This window comes from Gavialis gangeticus, unplaced genomic scaffold (genome assembly GCF_001723915.1).
Source record: "Gavialis gangeticus isolate Ggan-Ray unplaced genomic scaffold, GavGan_comp1, whole genome shotgun sequence".
NCBI lineage: Eukaryota > Metazoa > Chordata > Crocodylia > Gavialidae > Gavialis > Gavialis gangeticus.
In genome coordinates, this window is record NW_017729028.1 from 29,343,939 (window position 1) to 29,359,153 (window position 15,215).

General features: G+C 55.6%; 1 protein-coding gene across 9 annotated transcripts in view; it reads right to left on the reverse strand.

Moving 5' to 3' along the window:
- The window catches only part of NCOA1 (nuclear receptor coactivator 1), a 65,586-nt gene that overhangs the window by 11,409 nt on the left and 38,962 nt on the right, over positions 1-15,215 (reverse strand). For all 9 annotated transcript variants that reach the window (XR_002098163.1, XM_019520876.1, XM_019520875.1 and 6 more), the window contains 5 exons: positions 9,485-9,653; positions 6,453-6,764; positions 5,848-5,949; positions 3,376-3,775; positions 2,476-2,650 (listed from right to left, as the gene is read on the reverse strand). Coding sequence is in view for 8 of the 9 variants with exons in the window: in XM_019520876.1 (XP_019376421.1) it covers positions 2,476-2,650; positions 3,376-3,775; positions 5,848-5,949; positions 6,453-6,764; positions 9,485-9,653 (1,158 nt within the window). In the remaining variant the exon portion in view is untranslated. The remainder of the gene's footprint in view (positions 1-2,475; positions 2,651-3,375; positions 3,776-5,847; positions 5,950-6,452; positions 6,765-9,484; positions 9,654-15,215) is intronic.

Sequence of the window (15,215 nt, forward strand, 5' to 3'; positions counted from 1 at the left end):
ACTATGTAGCTGGTCGGCTCTTTTGATAGCTGGACGGCCATTTTTATGGTGCGATAATTACTTTGCACATGTGGCTGGTTTAAATTTATTGCGAGACTGACCAGTGAATTGCGTGATATATGTAATGTCAGGCAGGGGCCAAAGTCTCAGGGCGATCCCTACCTGGGAGACAGAAAAAGGAGGAGATACATGAAGGCTGTGGAGGGAGATCTTCTCCCCTTGCCCTGGCCACTTCCCAGCTTTTATGACACGGGCCCATTGCTCTTTTCTATCAGGGTGCAGGTGTCAGTCGGCCCTGGCTGTCTGTGCTTCCTCTGGCCCTTGCTGTCTGCAGGGTGGAGCCTGTGCTACTCTAGCATCAGGACTGGGACCAGGCAAACAGGCTGGGCACTGCTCTGGGGCAGGCTGGAGGATCTGAACCATGGCAGGAAAATAGGACAGAGAAAGGGAAGCCCCAGGTTTGCACATGGGTGTGCAACACAGCCGTGTGCCTCCTCTGGGCTCTAACATAGTGTCTTCTCATCCGCGCAAACCGAGATAAACGGCCTGTGGCATAGTCGTTTCCTGGGGGTCTGACCACGCAGACAAAGGTCCTTCCTCTTGGGGCCAGGGCAGCAACTGGCCAGCATACAGGTGAGCGGAGCCGAGGGCCGTGCAACGTGGCTCAGCACAGGGAGAGCTGAGCTGGTGCGTATCCTGGCTGTTCCTGTCCATGCCGCGACCACCAGCCCCTGAACAGCTAGCATGAGCCACGCCACCGAGAACCAAAGGTCCTGCTCAAAGATCTGATCCTCTCCCCGGCTAACAACTCTGATGCCACACCGTGCCCGTTCTCAGTGCTTGGTGACAACACTAGGCTGGATGAAAAAAATATGCAGCACTCTTAGCCAGCAGTGGATTTAATGAAACCCAAGAAATGTGGAGATCTGCTCAATGAGAAACAGAGCGTGCCTTCCTTGAAGGAACCCTAGGAATGAGAAACATGGCCTGCAACCAAGACACGGCAGAACAGCCGAGCGGGGAAGAGCTTGGACAGTGCCAGAGATCAAAATAACTCTCCTGGAAACGGGGACAAATGCTTTACAAGCCAGAATCCAGCCCACAGCAAGTAGGGCAATGTGTGGGACTTCTGCTTCGGGTGTCTGTGCCATCAGGCATATGTCCAGCATGATGAGAGCAGGGTACAAACAGTGCTAGCAAGGAAAGGCCTTATCAAATGAGTCCTGGTCAGAGTATCACAGAAAATTAGGGTTGCAGGGACCGCAGGAGGTCGCATCTAGTCCAACCCCCTGCTCCAAGTGAGACCAGCCCCAACTACATCATCCCAGCCAGGGCTTTGTCTACCCGGGTCTTCAAAACCTGCAACAGGACAGTTTAGCTCAGAAACGAAGCAAGGCCCTGGTCTGTGTGACACGACATCGTGCACAGTCACATCTTTAGGCCTATTTGTCTTCTTCTCTGGATAGCTCGATCCCTCCCTGTGCACGTTCCAGAGACTGGGACAGCCTCCCCATGCAGAGTGGGCTGAACGATACTGTGCTGAATAAAGCAGGTATCTTTTCGCACCTTCAGCTGAATGACTTCGTACCAGGGCACCTAAAGGACAGCCTGTAGGTGACAAAGGGGCAGAGCCCACTCATGCACCAGTAGGCTTTCATACCCCAATATCTGGAAGGAGCAGGATTCTGGTGATTTCTTATGATACACAGTTTTGCCCCAGATTGATTTAAGTAAAGCAGCAGAGACGGCCGCAGGGCCTGATGGAGGAACATGGCCTGAGCTGTGCAGGTCGCCCAGGACAGAGAGGAAGGCAGCAGGGTCCAGTTTGGGGTTGGCTGGTAAAGCTACTGCTCTCCTGAGGCTTCAGTAAGGCACTGATGTTAATTAAAGCACAAGCCCTGCTTCACGTGCTGTCAGACACACATGTCCACTTAGCAAGGCCAATTTAGCACCACCTACTCATGCAGCTTCTGCCGCCAGAGCCCATGCCAAGTACCTGGAGGATGCCCAGGGTCTGCTCTCTTTCCCCTCCTGCTCCATGCTCCCCCGTCCCAGCCCACCCTGGTCCTCTCAGAAGGGGAGAGCTACCAGTCTTGTAAGGCGAAGGTTATTTTTTACCAGGGAAATGGAGCTCCTGCCTGGTGGGACGTCTAGGAAGCAACACAGCACGTTACCAACAGGATCTGCAGTTATGGGCCGAGAGGGCACCCTCCCTCCAGCGTGCGTCCGACATCTTGCTACCTACTTCCAGCTAGAGGAGGACCACTGTGGCTCAGGTGGCAAACGCACGCGGCTTTGAACCCTAGTCCCAGGTGTGACCCCACCAATGGGGCAGGGTGTCCATATCCATACCTACTGGCTCCCCCTGCCTCCTGACTGGCTGGGCTGAGAGGCGCAGATCCCAGCCGGAGGGGAAGGCGCTGCAGTGTTATCCCTCTCCCTGCCCCTGCATCACTGCCCCTCAGTGCCACTTACTTGTTATTCCCCATTGTTCCTTGCTGCCAGGTCTTCATGTCCGGGGACTGGTACCCGGGGGTCGGCGGGGCCGCCTGCAGCATGGGGCTCTGGGAAGGAGGGATCTGCGGCGACATCAGCGGGCTGCTGGGGCTGAGCGCGGGGGCAAAGCCGGGCTCGTTCTGCTGGCCCATGCCTGTGGAGCAAAACAGACAGCTTCGCTGTAGGCCACTGCACCACAAATCCCCCAGCGGGAGCCACGGGGATGGGGGTCCATGTCTGCTATTCCGTGCCTCTCAGACCCCCCAGGCACTGCCAACATGCCAGGCTGCCCCGAGCAGGTGCCATTTGAACAGGGTGCGTTTGTACCCCACTGGCATCCCCACTTGACCAGCTATGGCCACGGTCAGACACCTCCTTGGAGCAGCCGCGGGGGTCTGGCCGTGCTCTAGTGCCTGCAGCTAAGGAAAGCTATAGCAAAGCATCGGTCTGCACGTCTGTTCTCTGGCAGGATGGGGTTATTTCCCCGTACGGCATCACCTTCTGGAGCAATCTGCCTGTACAAAGGGTCCCTCTGGAAGACAGGAGCCACGTGGAGATCTCACCTGAGCAGCCCAAAGGAAATGTGAGGGCGGGGGGCAGAGCGCTGGGCTGGCTTGATACTGCTGGGACCCCTCAGCTTGGGTCCCTGCTCCATGCCTCAGTTTCCCCATGCGTGGCAATGACCCCCACACCCACCTTCCTGAGGCTCTTGGAGACTAGCACAGGAGAAGCCCTATACAAATGTTTGCCTGAGTCTCTCCCTAGTGCTTCACCCGGTGCCCTTGCAAGCCATTAGGAGCAGCTTTTGCACCATCTACCCAGTGCCCCGCACCTCCTTGGCTTTTAGGGTGCTGCCCGTGCTCAGGTCTGTGGACGTACCCGATCCCGAATACTGGAAGAGGTTCTGCTGTATCTGTGGGGTCATCCCAGCGCCGAACTGCCCCCCGACGCTGCCCATCATGCTCCGGTTCACCATGTTGTTGCGATTGGCCAGCGCCACCTCAGGGTTTGACGCCAGCTGTGAGAAGGGGCTGGTGGAGGTGGGTGGGTTCCCAGGGCTCGTACCGTAGTTCGGGGGGTAGGGGAACTGCTGTGGGGGTGCTTGGGGGAGGCGGGCAGCCCCAATCTGCACCGGGAGGCCGGCCGAGGGCGGGAGGTTGTTCCCAAAGCTCTGCTGTCTCATCAGGAGGGCGCGTTGCTGCATGAGCTGCCTCTGCCGGTGCTGCTGGCTGTACAGCTCTCGCTGGCGCTGGGCCAGCATCTGGGCATTCAGAGGTGGCTGCAATAGGAAGGAGGATGTTACAGCTGGGAGAACTCTGCCCTGGGTCCAAGCCAGGGGTATCCATCATTGCTTGGCAAGGGAAACGCTAAACCCCCCAGGAGCCATTGGGGACACTCCATTGCTCCGCCAAACTGGAGCTGTCAGAGGCTGGGCAGACAGGAAGCATCACGGCTCTGCCTCCATGCACGAGTCCCGAACGAGAATACCTCAAAGACCCCCTGAGAGACGGGATGGAAAAGACATGTTCCCACCACAGCTACAGGCAGGAGACCTTGGCCTGGGGCTCCCGGCGGCTGCTGGCAGAAACTCCAGGCTCATTGCTCCATGTAGCTCTGAGCGAGGGAAAGGCCTGTCCCAAAGTGCCCGTCTGCTGCAGGCTCCGGCTCTTTTCCGCTCCCGCCAGCCCCCTGGCTCATCCTCATGGTCCCACGCGGTTGGTGCTGGATCATCCCCACAAGCACTTCCCCACCCTGGGCCTTGTGCACAGCTCAGCCTGCCTCCACCCACTTCTTCCCTCCGTGCCGGCTTGGCCCCTCTGTCTTGCCCTCCATCCTGAGGGGCATTTTAAAGCCCCATGGGAGGTGTGAGAGGTGGGGATGGTGGAGGCGGTGCTCTCTCAGGCTGTGCCCATGCAGTAGGTCTGCTCAGAGAAGCCTTGCTGGCAGCAAGCTTTGGAGCTGGCCAAGAGAGGCCAGTGTCTGCTCGCTGGGTCTGACAAATGCAGACTGCTCCATCACCAGGGTTTTTACCTTATGTCCTGCCCTCCCTGTGCCGTGGACTTCATGTTGCCCATTTTTCAGCTCCGCAGGGCAGGAGCCGGCTTGACTTGCCTGTATCATGCCAGCTACGCACTGCCCACCTGACCGGCACCAACGCGCCTGAGCAGACCCAGGTCATCCGCTCCATCTGTTCTCCAGGGCGAGTGCTAGGCCATGCTGCTGAGCTCAATGCTGCACAGGTCTGGGTACCCAGGGACCTGCTCTTAACACCCAACCTCTGCCACTGACCTGCTGTGTGGGCCTGGTCAAATCGCCTCCCCTTTCTATGCCCTGCTCCTGTTCTTTTTACCTTGGAAGCTCTCTGGAGCAGGAGCGCTGTGTCCTCGCCCAGACAGCTGCCATCACTGCCAGAAGGCGCAGGAGTGTCTACGCCCCATGTCTGCCCACCGCTGGGTGGTGGCAGAGGCCTCACTCATGCAGCAGCGTGGAGGGAGCTGCTACCACAGAGGGGTAGCGACCCCCAAAGTTTTGGTGGCAGCCCTAGGAGCTGTGTTGGTTGAAGTGCACCATAGACTAAACCTGGCTCTGTGTCCGCACAGCTCCTGGCCTGCTGGGACACCCATGCCTAGGTTGCAAAACAGGCGACTTTAACAGACCACTCGCTCATTCACATCAAACTCTGTTTCTTCGGGCGCGTGCCAAGGCGCTTTTTGTCAGCAAAGGCCAATTTTGGAATCTCAGACCCAACTTTCTGACTGTAGATCAGACACGATATAGCCCAAGACTCTTTCTTTCAGTAACAGATTTTGTTTCCCAAATATCCAAACCCAGATTTGCCCCAAGTTAATCACCTTAGAAAATGTCAGCCCATGCTGTGAAAGTCTGATTCATGCACTGGCAGCTAAAATCAGAGGCTTCCAATGGAAACTGTCTGCACCTTTCAACCTCTACCCAAGCGCTGAGCAGGTATTTTATCACTCTTTATTGGAAGCAAAATGGAACTTGTGGACCTGGGGCTTACAAGGATCATTAAAAAAAGGATTCACTATAAATTACACTCTGAAAAGAACTTCGCTCGTTAATTCAGGGCCCCTCTTCAACGAAGCCCAGCACAATTCATCTCTAAGTAACCAGAATGTCTATCCCCTCCAGGTGGAGATACTCTTCCTAGGCTGAAAAAACAGCTAGCTACGTGGAAGAGTGATCTAGGCACATATCCTCCCCCCGATTCATGTGGGTAGCACTTCTTTCTGCCATCAGCCCTGGGAATGGCCAGAGCTCACGGCTGCTCTCAGGTCAGTGGTGTTGGCTCCTACAGTGATATTTGTTCCCTCTCGACAGATGCATTACCTGTGGCGTGATCTGCTGCTGCATGCCTGCCCTCATGTTGATGCCGACCGGGGAACTGGCTGCAAACTGGTTCAGGATGGCCTGCCGGTTCTGGTGTATCAACTGCAGAGGAGGAGAAATCAGAGACGCCTTACCACTCAGTGCTGGCTCTCTCTGGTGCTGCTGCACGTATTTGGTCCCTCCACAAGCCATCGACTCCCAGTAACAATTCTCCTTCTACCTTTGCTACATCCCCAAGGAAGCTGACTACTTGCTGAAAGGGATGCCTAGTGCTCGTGCTGCTCTTAATAGCTCAGGCACTTACTGGGAATGGGTGGAAGGGCTTTGGCAATATGTAGGCAGGGGAGGGTGCACAGCCTGCTCACAGCTGTAGGGGCTTAGCACTCTGGGAACAGAGTTGAGGAAGGTTTCAACAGCTGGAGGGGCTGCGAGACCCGCGGACATTGAAAGTGCCCAGAGGCGACTCCTGGGCAGTGGAACCGATGAGCACGGGACAGGGTGATGAGCTCTGCTACCAGCCTGGGGGGTCCCTAAGCTGCACACGGGATTTCCCCCAGCCCGATCTAATGGGATTCCCCATAAAACCAGAGCAAACATTCATTCACCTGTTGCTGCCCCTGCAGTCGCTGCTGCAGCTGGAGTCTCAGTTGGTTGGGAGCTGTCGGGGGCCTGTTGAGGGTTTGCCGTGGCTGCATGCCCATGTTGGTGGGGAAAGCCCCTCGGGGCGGAGGTACCTGGACGGGCATCGGCCCAAAGGAAGGTTTCTGCCGGACCATGCCCTGGAAGGGGCCGGGGAGGTTGGCGGTGGGAGCGGAGGAGTAAGGCTGGGGATACATGCCGGGCTTTTGATCCATGAGGAGAGGCGGTGTCACTTGCTGGGGCTGGAATCTCTCCGTCAGTGCTTCCAGCCCCCCTCCCTGTCGAGAAAAGGGGAGAGGAGTCAGCAGCGAAGCCCCCGCCTGCGTTTCAGATGCACGGGGTTGGCTCTGGCTCTCAAGAGCACCAGCCCCAGGTCAAAGCCACTGCCACCCGTGTCCCTGGCTCCTCAGGCCCTGGCCCGTGTGGCCTGCTCTTACTTCCACAACCGCTGATTAACCCGAGTGCTGCCCTTGGTGCAGAACCCGGAGACGCCGGGCCCCGTCCCGGACCGCTCGAGCCTCGTCGCAGGGACCAGTCCAGGAAGCACCTGCCGGGAGGACGGCTCACCTCTTGCTCCTTGGAGACCCAGGACTTAATAAAAACCAAAACCCTTTGAAGAAGGGCAAGGACTTTTTGCCTGGATGTGAACTACGGCCAGAAGTTGAGAAGGGTTTGGCTCGTGCAGAAGGGGCCCGATTCTCCAGCCCACCCAGCTTCCACTGCTGGCAGGAGATCACCGGGGCTGAGAGGGAGACAGACGAGTGTCCGTTGTTCTCTGGAGACACCCGGGTTGGATGCGCTGCCCCAGTCACCTCAAGCGTCTCCTCCGTCACCCCTCCTACAACTTGCAAGCAGGGGTGGCCAGAGGGGGTTGCAACAGGGCTCCCCTGTTCCCCGGCAAACCCCAGCTACCACAATGGTCTGAAGAGCTACCAGTGGCTGGAGCAATACCTGTCAGGCCATCATACTGGGTGACCAAACTGGTCTGCAGTGATTTCAGGCTGGAAGAAGTGCCGTACTTTCCTCCTCTGAGCTGTGGTGGGCTCTCCGCAGGATAGGTTTGGGACCAAAAGTATGGCAAACAGTACTACTTGGGTGGGGGTTATAGGTGTGAATGGTGATGTGAACCATCCACACAATCCGGCTTTAGCTTTAGGACAGCTGAAGGAAAAGATAATATCCTGTGGCAGAGAGTTCCCCAGGTTAACTAACACTAAAAAAACCTTTCCCTCAGAGGCAGCGGCAAAATCCAGAGCGTAGACGAGCTCAGTGTAGACACTCAGGAGGGGCAAGAGCTAATGAAACAAAAGGATAGAAATGGGATGAAGCAGCTGGAACAAGCTCGGGCTGGAAACTGGAGATGAGAGCAGATAAGTCCTGCACCGACCTCCCAAGAGGAGATGAGCTACCTGAATCCTGCCCCCATAAACACTTATTTCCAGTAAGTATTTCACAGCATGACAAGCTGCAGAAAAGCATCCTCCGGAGCCAGGGGAAAAGCCCAAGACTAACATTAATGACTCTTGGACAGGAGAGACACTGGGCTTCGATTCCAAGCATGAAGCTCCTGCCTGAAGGGACCGGGAGGAGGATGACTGACATCCTCACCTGGGGCAGGCCCTGCGCTCTGGTGCATCCAAATCCGACGTCTCGGACAGAAGATCGAGAGGCTCGCGCCCTCGCCCAAGGACGCGGAGCGAGTGGCGGTTGTTCAGTACCCAAGCTGAATGAGTCAGGGGGGCCCTGGCGGAAAGTGGTCCACAGCGCCCGGTTCAGCAGAGGGGTCAGTGACAGAAAGGGCCACGGAGGCTGCGAACCGCCTAAATGCCCCAAAGCAGCTAGCAATTTGGGATGCCTCAAAAGGACAACAGCATTCACAAGGCAAGAGCTTTACACCCTCGGGAAGTCCAGCCTCCCAGGAGGTGTCTCAGATGGGTCACCCCACATCACTCATCGCCTACGCGGGCTTGTTTCACAATTGAGGCTCAAGCCTCTTAATGGGCCAGTAAAGAGGGATGTGAGCCGCCCTGTCGGGTTGCCCCAGGAGCTCCATTTTGCATGCCTCAGGGACACTGCATCCCTTGCCATCGGGATCCTGGACCTGCCCGCAGATCGGAAGGAGCTCACCCCATTTTAGCCCTCTTTTGAGAGTGCTTCAGGGAAGGATTACAGTTCAAGCCTGTGGGGACTGGAAAAATAAACAGCTGCAAGACCGTCCCAAGCAAACTACTTCACTCCTTCTCTGTCTCTGCTCCTTCTATCTTTCCTCCAAATCAGACATTTGTCATGCCGGGCTCTTCCTCACTATTTGTGACAGCCTGACATGTTCTTGCAGGCCCTGATCCTGCCTTTGGGCACACAGGGGTGGATCCCTGCTTTCAGGTGGGAGCCCGTGGGGGCTGACATCAAACCGCTCGGTCCACGCTGGTCTCAGGGCAGGATCGGGGCCACTTCACTCTCTCAATAAAAAGCCAGTGCCAGAATCAAATCACTGGCCTGTAGTTGAAAACAGAGATGGGAGGACTGCTGTGACGGGAGCCAGTCTTGGCAGGAAAGGTAGCTGCTGGCCCTGCAATCTGTAGCATAACCGAGACTCATGAATCTGCGCTCGCGAGGTGCCAGCTGGAGCTCCCCTCAGCGCTCTTGTCCCAAAGCAAGGTGAGGCAGCACGAGAGCCTGCCAGCGTTTCCCCGCTCACTGCAACGCTAGCAGCCAAGGACGCAGGAGCTCAGGTGCCTCTGAATGGCCAATGCTTCCCAGGGGAGATCACGTTTTCAAAGCAGGGAGCTTGCTATCTCTATCATGGGCTTCCAACCTGCTGGCAGCACCCCTGGAGAGCACCATGGTATTAAGCAATCTCTGAACCTCAGGAGGTCTTTTCCTGACAGCCACATCTGGCCCACAAGCACCAGATGTTGGAAACCCGCCTTGGAACCCACTTCCAGGCCTCAGCCTCCAGCCAGGGACACAATCCCCCACCAGGCCCCAGCGGAGCTACCTGGACCAGCTTGTCAATCCCCAGTGCTCGATCCAGCTCCGCCAGCTCCGTCTCGTCCTTGCCGCTCAGGAAGGACACAAGCTGCTCGAGGAGGGCTTTCTCGTCGTTTCGACCCTCGGGCGTCGTGGGAGGGCACAGCAGCTCGTCTAGCTGGGAAGTGATGCACTGGCTGCAGGGACGACAAGGCAAGCGAAGATGTTAGAGGGCACGGATCTGCTCTGCATTTCCCACAGGGGAACAGCATTACTTTTGCTTTTGCACTGCACTTTCTGAACACCGGACACCTATTTGCTCCGTGGCGTAGCGTACAAACCCAACGCTGCGTCTGCAAGGCACCGGGAGTAAAATCTGCCTACGCCCATGCCCTACTGCACAGCCTAGGGACCAGTCAAGCCCAATTCAAGACCACTACGACATGGAGCAAGGGCAGAGCTTCAGGGAGGTTTCGCTAGGTTTTGCTTTTGCAAACACCTCCCCCGTTTGCTGGGAAAAGCAATGGGAAACAAAAAAGGCGGAGAGGCTTGGGGAAGGTTGGAACAGCTGGAATGGAAGCAGCTGAAAGCAAAGGGAACCCTTTAGCCGCAGAAATCAAAACCCCGAGGAGCTCTCTCAACAGGCTTTGGGATTAAGATTAATATGTAATGAGAGACGTTCCAGTGACGTGACTAATTGGAGTCAACGGGATTTGCTGCGATGGAGCGAGCCACGGCACATCACGCTTACAGAAAAGCACAAAGGGGAGAAGCTGAATGTGCCAGCAGTTCCCAAGAAGCAGACATGTTTATCCTGTTAGCTCCAGATGAAGACCAGATGTAGGCTAAGCAACTGCAGCCAATCTGACCGGGAGCACCACGGCCAACGCACACAGTTGAATCCAGGGAAAAGCAAGGCTTCGGGCTCTCTGCGATTTCAGGGTAGGAACAAGGGAGGGCGAGATGGGAAGTGGGGCTTGTTCCAGTCTGTGCTGCTTGTGCCTCTGTTATCACCAAGCTAAAATGCTAGTCCCTAGGCTCTGTCCACGCCAATGCTCTGTTGTCCCTGCTCAGCCTGCCCAAGTCACCAGGAGAAAGAGGGTGAGTCCATGTTAAACCGTGGGCTTGGACAGAAATCATGTCTGCCCTTGACCCTGCTGATGTCAGTGGAAGTCACACAGAGATCAAGGTGACAGGAGAGCCAGGAGGCAGGACGTAAGCCAGGGGTGGCCAACCTGCATGGGCAGTCCTTGTGTGTGGCATGCGACAGACTGGGAAGGGGAGCGGCAGACTGGGTGGGGAGCAGAAAGCAGAGCAGCAGATCAGGCAGGGAACATGGATCATCAGATCGGCACTCAGAGGGGGCACGGGGCTCGTTTGTGGCATGCCTGCCAAGAAGGACGACCCCCACTGAACTAAATGGCTGTTTACTCCTGACTCCCATGCTTCCTTCTCTGCATCAATATCTAGATCCCACCCACCACGGGCTTCCTTCCCACCCACACCCTGGGCCATGTGCGCAAGGGATCCGCTGATGCTGAGGCTCTGACACCAGATTGCCACGGCAAGCTTCCAGTCAGATCAGCAAGGAGCAGAGGAGCTCACTCCTTTGACCCTGATCTCATCGGTCACGCGTGGGTCACGTGTGGAACATGCTCTCTGAGGCCATGAGGGCCAGGTGCTTGCTTAGAAATGAACACCGCGATTCTGCACAATCTGGGTAACCAGTAGCGGCGTATCGGGCAAGCCAGGCCCAGCCTGCGGGTAGTGCACTTGGCATCCATGCGTTACAGCTTACCTGTATTAGGGTTGCATCTACTGACCTCAGCTGAGTGCACTGTAACACGCTCTGGATAAAAGCAGTGAGGGATAGGTTCTGCCCTGAACAGCTCACAGTGTAAAGACAGTGGAGAGAGACTGGCCTTGACAGACAGGGAGGAAGCACAGAGATGGCCAGACCCACCCACGGGCACACAGTGAGTCTGGGCCAGAGCCGGGATCTGAACCCAGAGCCCTGAATCCCCCCATTTCCCCTCCCAGACTGATTTTCAAGCCTGCTGCAAAGTGTCTCCATATCGGTGAGCTATCCCACAGGTCGCAGGTTGGCTTTCTGAAGCATGGTGGAGTTTGGCCATGCAGAAAGCCAAGCCCCAGGCTTTGGGGCCTCCACATGCCTCTGAAAACACAGAGGCCCTGCACATGGTCCTTGCAGGCCACTGCTCCACTCTAGGAAAATGGCCCAGGATGAGCCTGGCAAAGACAAAACAGCCAGGCAGGAGCAGAAACCTGTCCGCCTTCCAGCACCTGCCCCAGAGGAAGAGAAGAACTCAGGAAGTCTTCTGCAACAGGCGGGCCAGAGAGGCTGCAAAATGCAAGACTCATAAAACTGCGGGCCCCCATGTGCACCTGGAGGAGAACCTCAATTATCCTCTAATTAACACATCATGCAGCAGGGAAAACTCAGCTAATACCACACATAACCAATAAAAAACCTTTGCACACAATAGCGAATCTGGTCTCTAATGGGACCCATCACTGTGGAAGCTGGAGCATAAGGCAGATTTAAAAGCAGGTCAGACTGGGCTGGTTCGGACCTGGATGGTCCTGTCTTGAGCTGGGGGATGGATAAGAGGAATGCTTGAGGGCCCTGCCAGCCCCGCTGGGCTATGTTTCTATAAAGCTACGGCCAGCCAGCCTCAATCAGATCCTATGGTGAGCAGTTTGCTGTCACCCCGCTTGTCTACAGTTATGCTGAGACAGCATGTACAGAAATGACAGCAGCTGTGTCTCCATGCTCCCAGACTGCAGTCTACGTTTAAGGAGTTAATAACTAGCTTTATTCTGTGAATGGCCTTTGTTCCTGGGAAAGGCCTCAAATGAGGTTTGTCCCATCCTATTATGTCCACAAGTTGCTTTAATGTTCTGCAGTTAATCATCTGCTCCCTTTGGGAGCCCAGCAGTGCATTCAGGTGACTTCTCACCTCCCGGCTGCTACTTCTGGTGCCTCCACCATGGATGAAGCACAACAGCAGGGATTTGCATGGCTACCTGGCTACGCTGCTCAGAGACTCTGCCCCAGCAAAAAAGCACCAGCCTCCTCTCAAATCAGGGTGAGGATGCGTTTCAGCAGGCAAAACCCCTGCAGACTTATAATAAACACCAGTCGGGGCCGGGCTTTACATGAAAGGACTAAGCAAGCTGTTCTTGGATGCCGAGATGACCCCCTTTTCTTTCATGCTATATTAATACGGGTCTTTTCTGTCCCGCATTTCCCAGTGTTTTCAGGCCACTTCTCTTATCTGGATGGTTTTCATGCCGTAAGTAAAGGATGAAGGCAGGATGAAGCCTTCTGCACAGGCATGATTTTCCCCCATAAGGGAGTGCAGTTCCTAGTGACATGTGCCCAACTCTGCGCCCCAGTGGCTCCAGGTAAAAGAAGAAGACACGGCCAGGACCATCGCATCATGGCTAACATTTACCCAGCTCCGTTAGCGCTCCTGAGGGATCTGGAGTACAAGCACCGGCTCCAAGGCAAGGATTGCCACAGCAACCTTTACCCAGAGACCAACAACAAGCTGTAACCCCGCTTGAAATACTTCATCAAGAGCCTGTTTATTTTAAGATGTCTAAAGCCTCAAGTGGTGTTGTAGAGCTCAGCAGGGAGATGAATCAGGAATTGGAGGGATTCGAGAACACCCAGCGGAGATCAGCCTTGTAGCAAAGGCCCGGGTGCCTGCCGAGGCACGGACGTAGAGCGCTGAGCCTCGTGGCACTGCCTGCAAAAGCAGACTCCGACCCCGCTATTGCACTTGCAGAAGGGCTGATCTTACACACATCCAGAGGACATGTATCCCCTGTCAGAGCCCACGTGCTGGATGCGGGTCTTGAGTCTGGGTAAATAGGCTGGGCTTGGCAAGTGGGGTCCCCTCAGTGCCCAGTTCTCCAACCCTCACCACCGCCTGGGCAGCCCAGGTGTGCAGCAGTAAGAGAACTAGTGGCCTGGCTGGATGTGGAGGTGCTGCTTAATGTGAGACAGTTACAGCATAGGACCCTATAGAGAGTTACAGCATAGGACCCTATAGGGAGTCCTAGCAAATGTGGAAGGAGCTGTGGGAATGGTGACCAATGCCACTCACCCCATGACTATCATGTGCTCCCCTGTCAGCTCGTCCCATTTGCTTGTAGTCTCCCACTACAAACAGAGAAAGAGTCTGTATGCTCTTTCCATCAGAGCATGCTTTTGCTCTCTGTTTTTGCAAGGTGCCATTCCTAGATCCCACCACTGCCCAGTCAGACAGCGAACACTGCTACTGACTACACAAGTGCCCAGGTTATGCCGCAGAGATGTTACCGTTGACGTGGGTCCCATCGACAGTAAAAAAAAGTGACTGAACACACTCTCCCCGCACATTAGTGACTGAAGCCTGGTTAAACCACAATTACGAACGGGAGCTAAAACACTGGGCTGAGGATCAGCTTTCCTCCAGGCCCAGTGAATACACTGATGCCAACCTGCCTAAGCAACACTGAGCAAAACACGCTGCATTGAAGGCAGGGGCTTCTTCTTCAGCACTGAGCATGGGCGTATTGCCTGCTGGTGACTCCAGCGCAAGCCAGCACCACTTACAAGACCAAAGGCAGGTTGCTGCCAAGACCCAGACTGAGAGTCGGGCTGGATCTTTCTGGCTCACCCCTTCCCCATAGTTACAAAGATGCGGGTATCAAAGGCTGCCCTCTCCCACGTAAACTAGCCCCGCCACTGCGACTGCATGAATCACTCTAAGGCATGAGCCAGAAGAGACTCCAGTTCCCGTTTCTGGCACCCATGTTGGCTGTGTAAAAAAAGGATGAAAACAAGTCTGCCGACCCAACGCACGGAGAGCAGCAGGGCTGCCAAGGCCAGCACAGCCATCTTTGCCTTGTTAAAGCAGGTAAGAGAGCACTTGTGGCTTAGGACTGCCAAGACTCAAAATCTGATTTTCAAAATTAGTCTGCCTGTCGCCAAACGTGCCCTGTGCACACAAGCAACGCAACGCGGAGACTGGAAGACAACGACTTCCCTGGAAGACTGAGTCAGGCTGGTTTCCAGCCCTTCTCTTCAGCTCCATGGAGGGATCTTAACCCTTTAGCTCTTCCAGACAGCAAGAGGACCTTCCCGTTTTCTGAGCTGAAGTCCAAGACAAAGCTGCAGAACTAGCAACCTGCTAGGGTAGACTGATCTGGGGCTGACTTACGGATGTTAGCAATGGAGGTGCATCCGGATCCTGTAAGAAGCCCTGCAGTCCAGACCTGGCCCAAGGGGCCAAATGAATGTGACAGCCCTGCATTCAGTGAATTGGAGCCTTTACACATAACATGGTGTCCAGGGTGTGGAATAGACTCCCCCCAGAAGTGGTACAATCATCTACTCCGGATATCTTCAAAAAACGCCTGGACGCTCACCTTGCTGGGGTCATCTGACCCTAGTAGCCTTTCCTGCCCATGCGCAGGGGGGCTGGACCCGATGATCTTGTGAGGTCCCTTCCAGCCCCTAACATCTATGAATAACCCCTTCATGTTCTTGATATGGATATTTCTGCTCCATCCACCAGGGGGGATGCCTTGTTGGACTTGGTGTTGGCCACGGGAGATGACCTGGTGAGGGGGCTGCGGGTGCTTGACCCCCTGGGCGACAGTGACCACTGCCTGCTAGAATTCACCATTCAGCGTAAGGTAGCGAAGGCAAGCAGTCAGGTGGTGGCCCTAGATTTTAGGAGGGC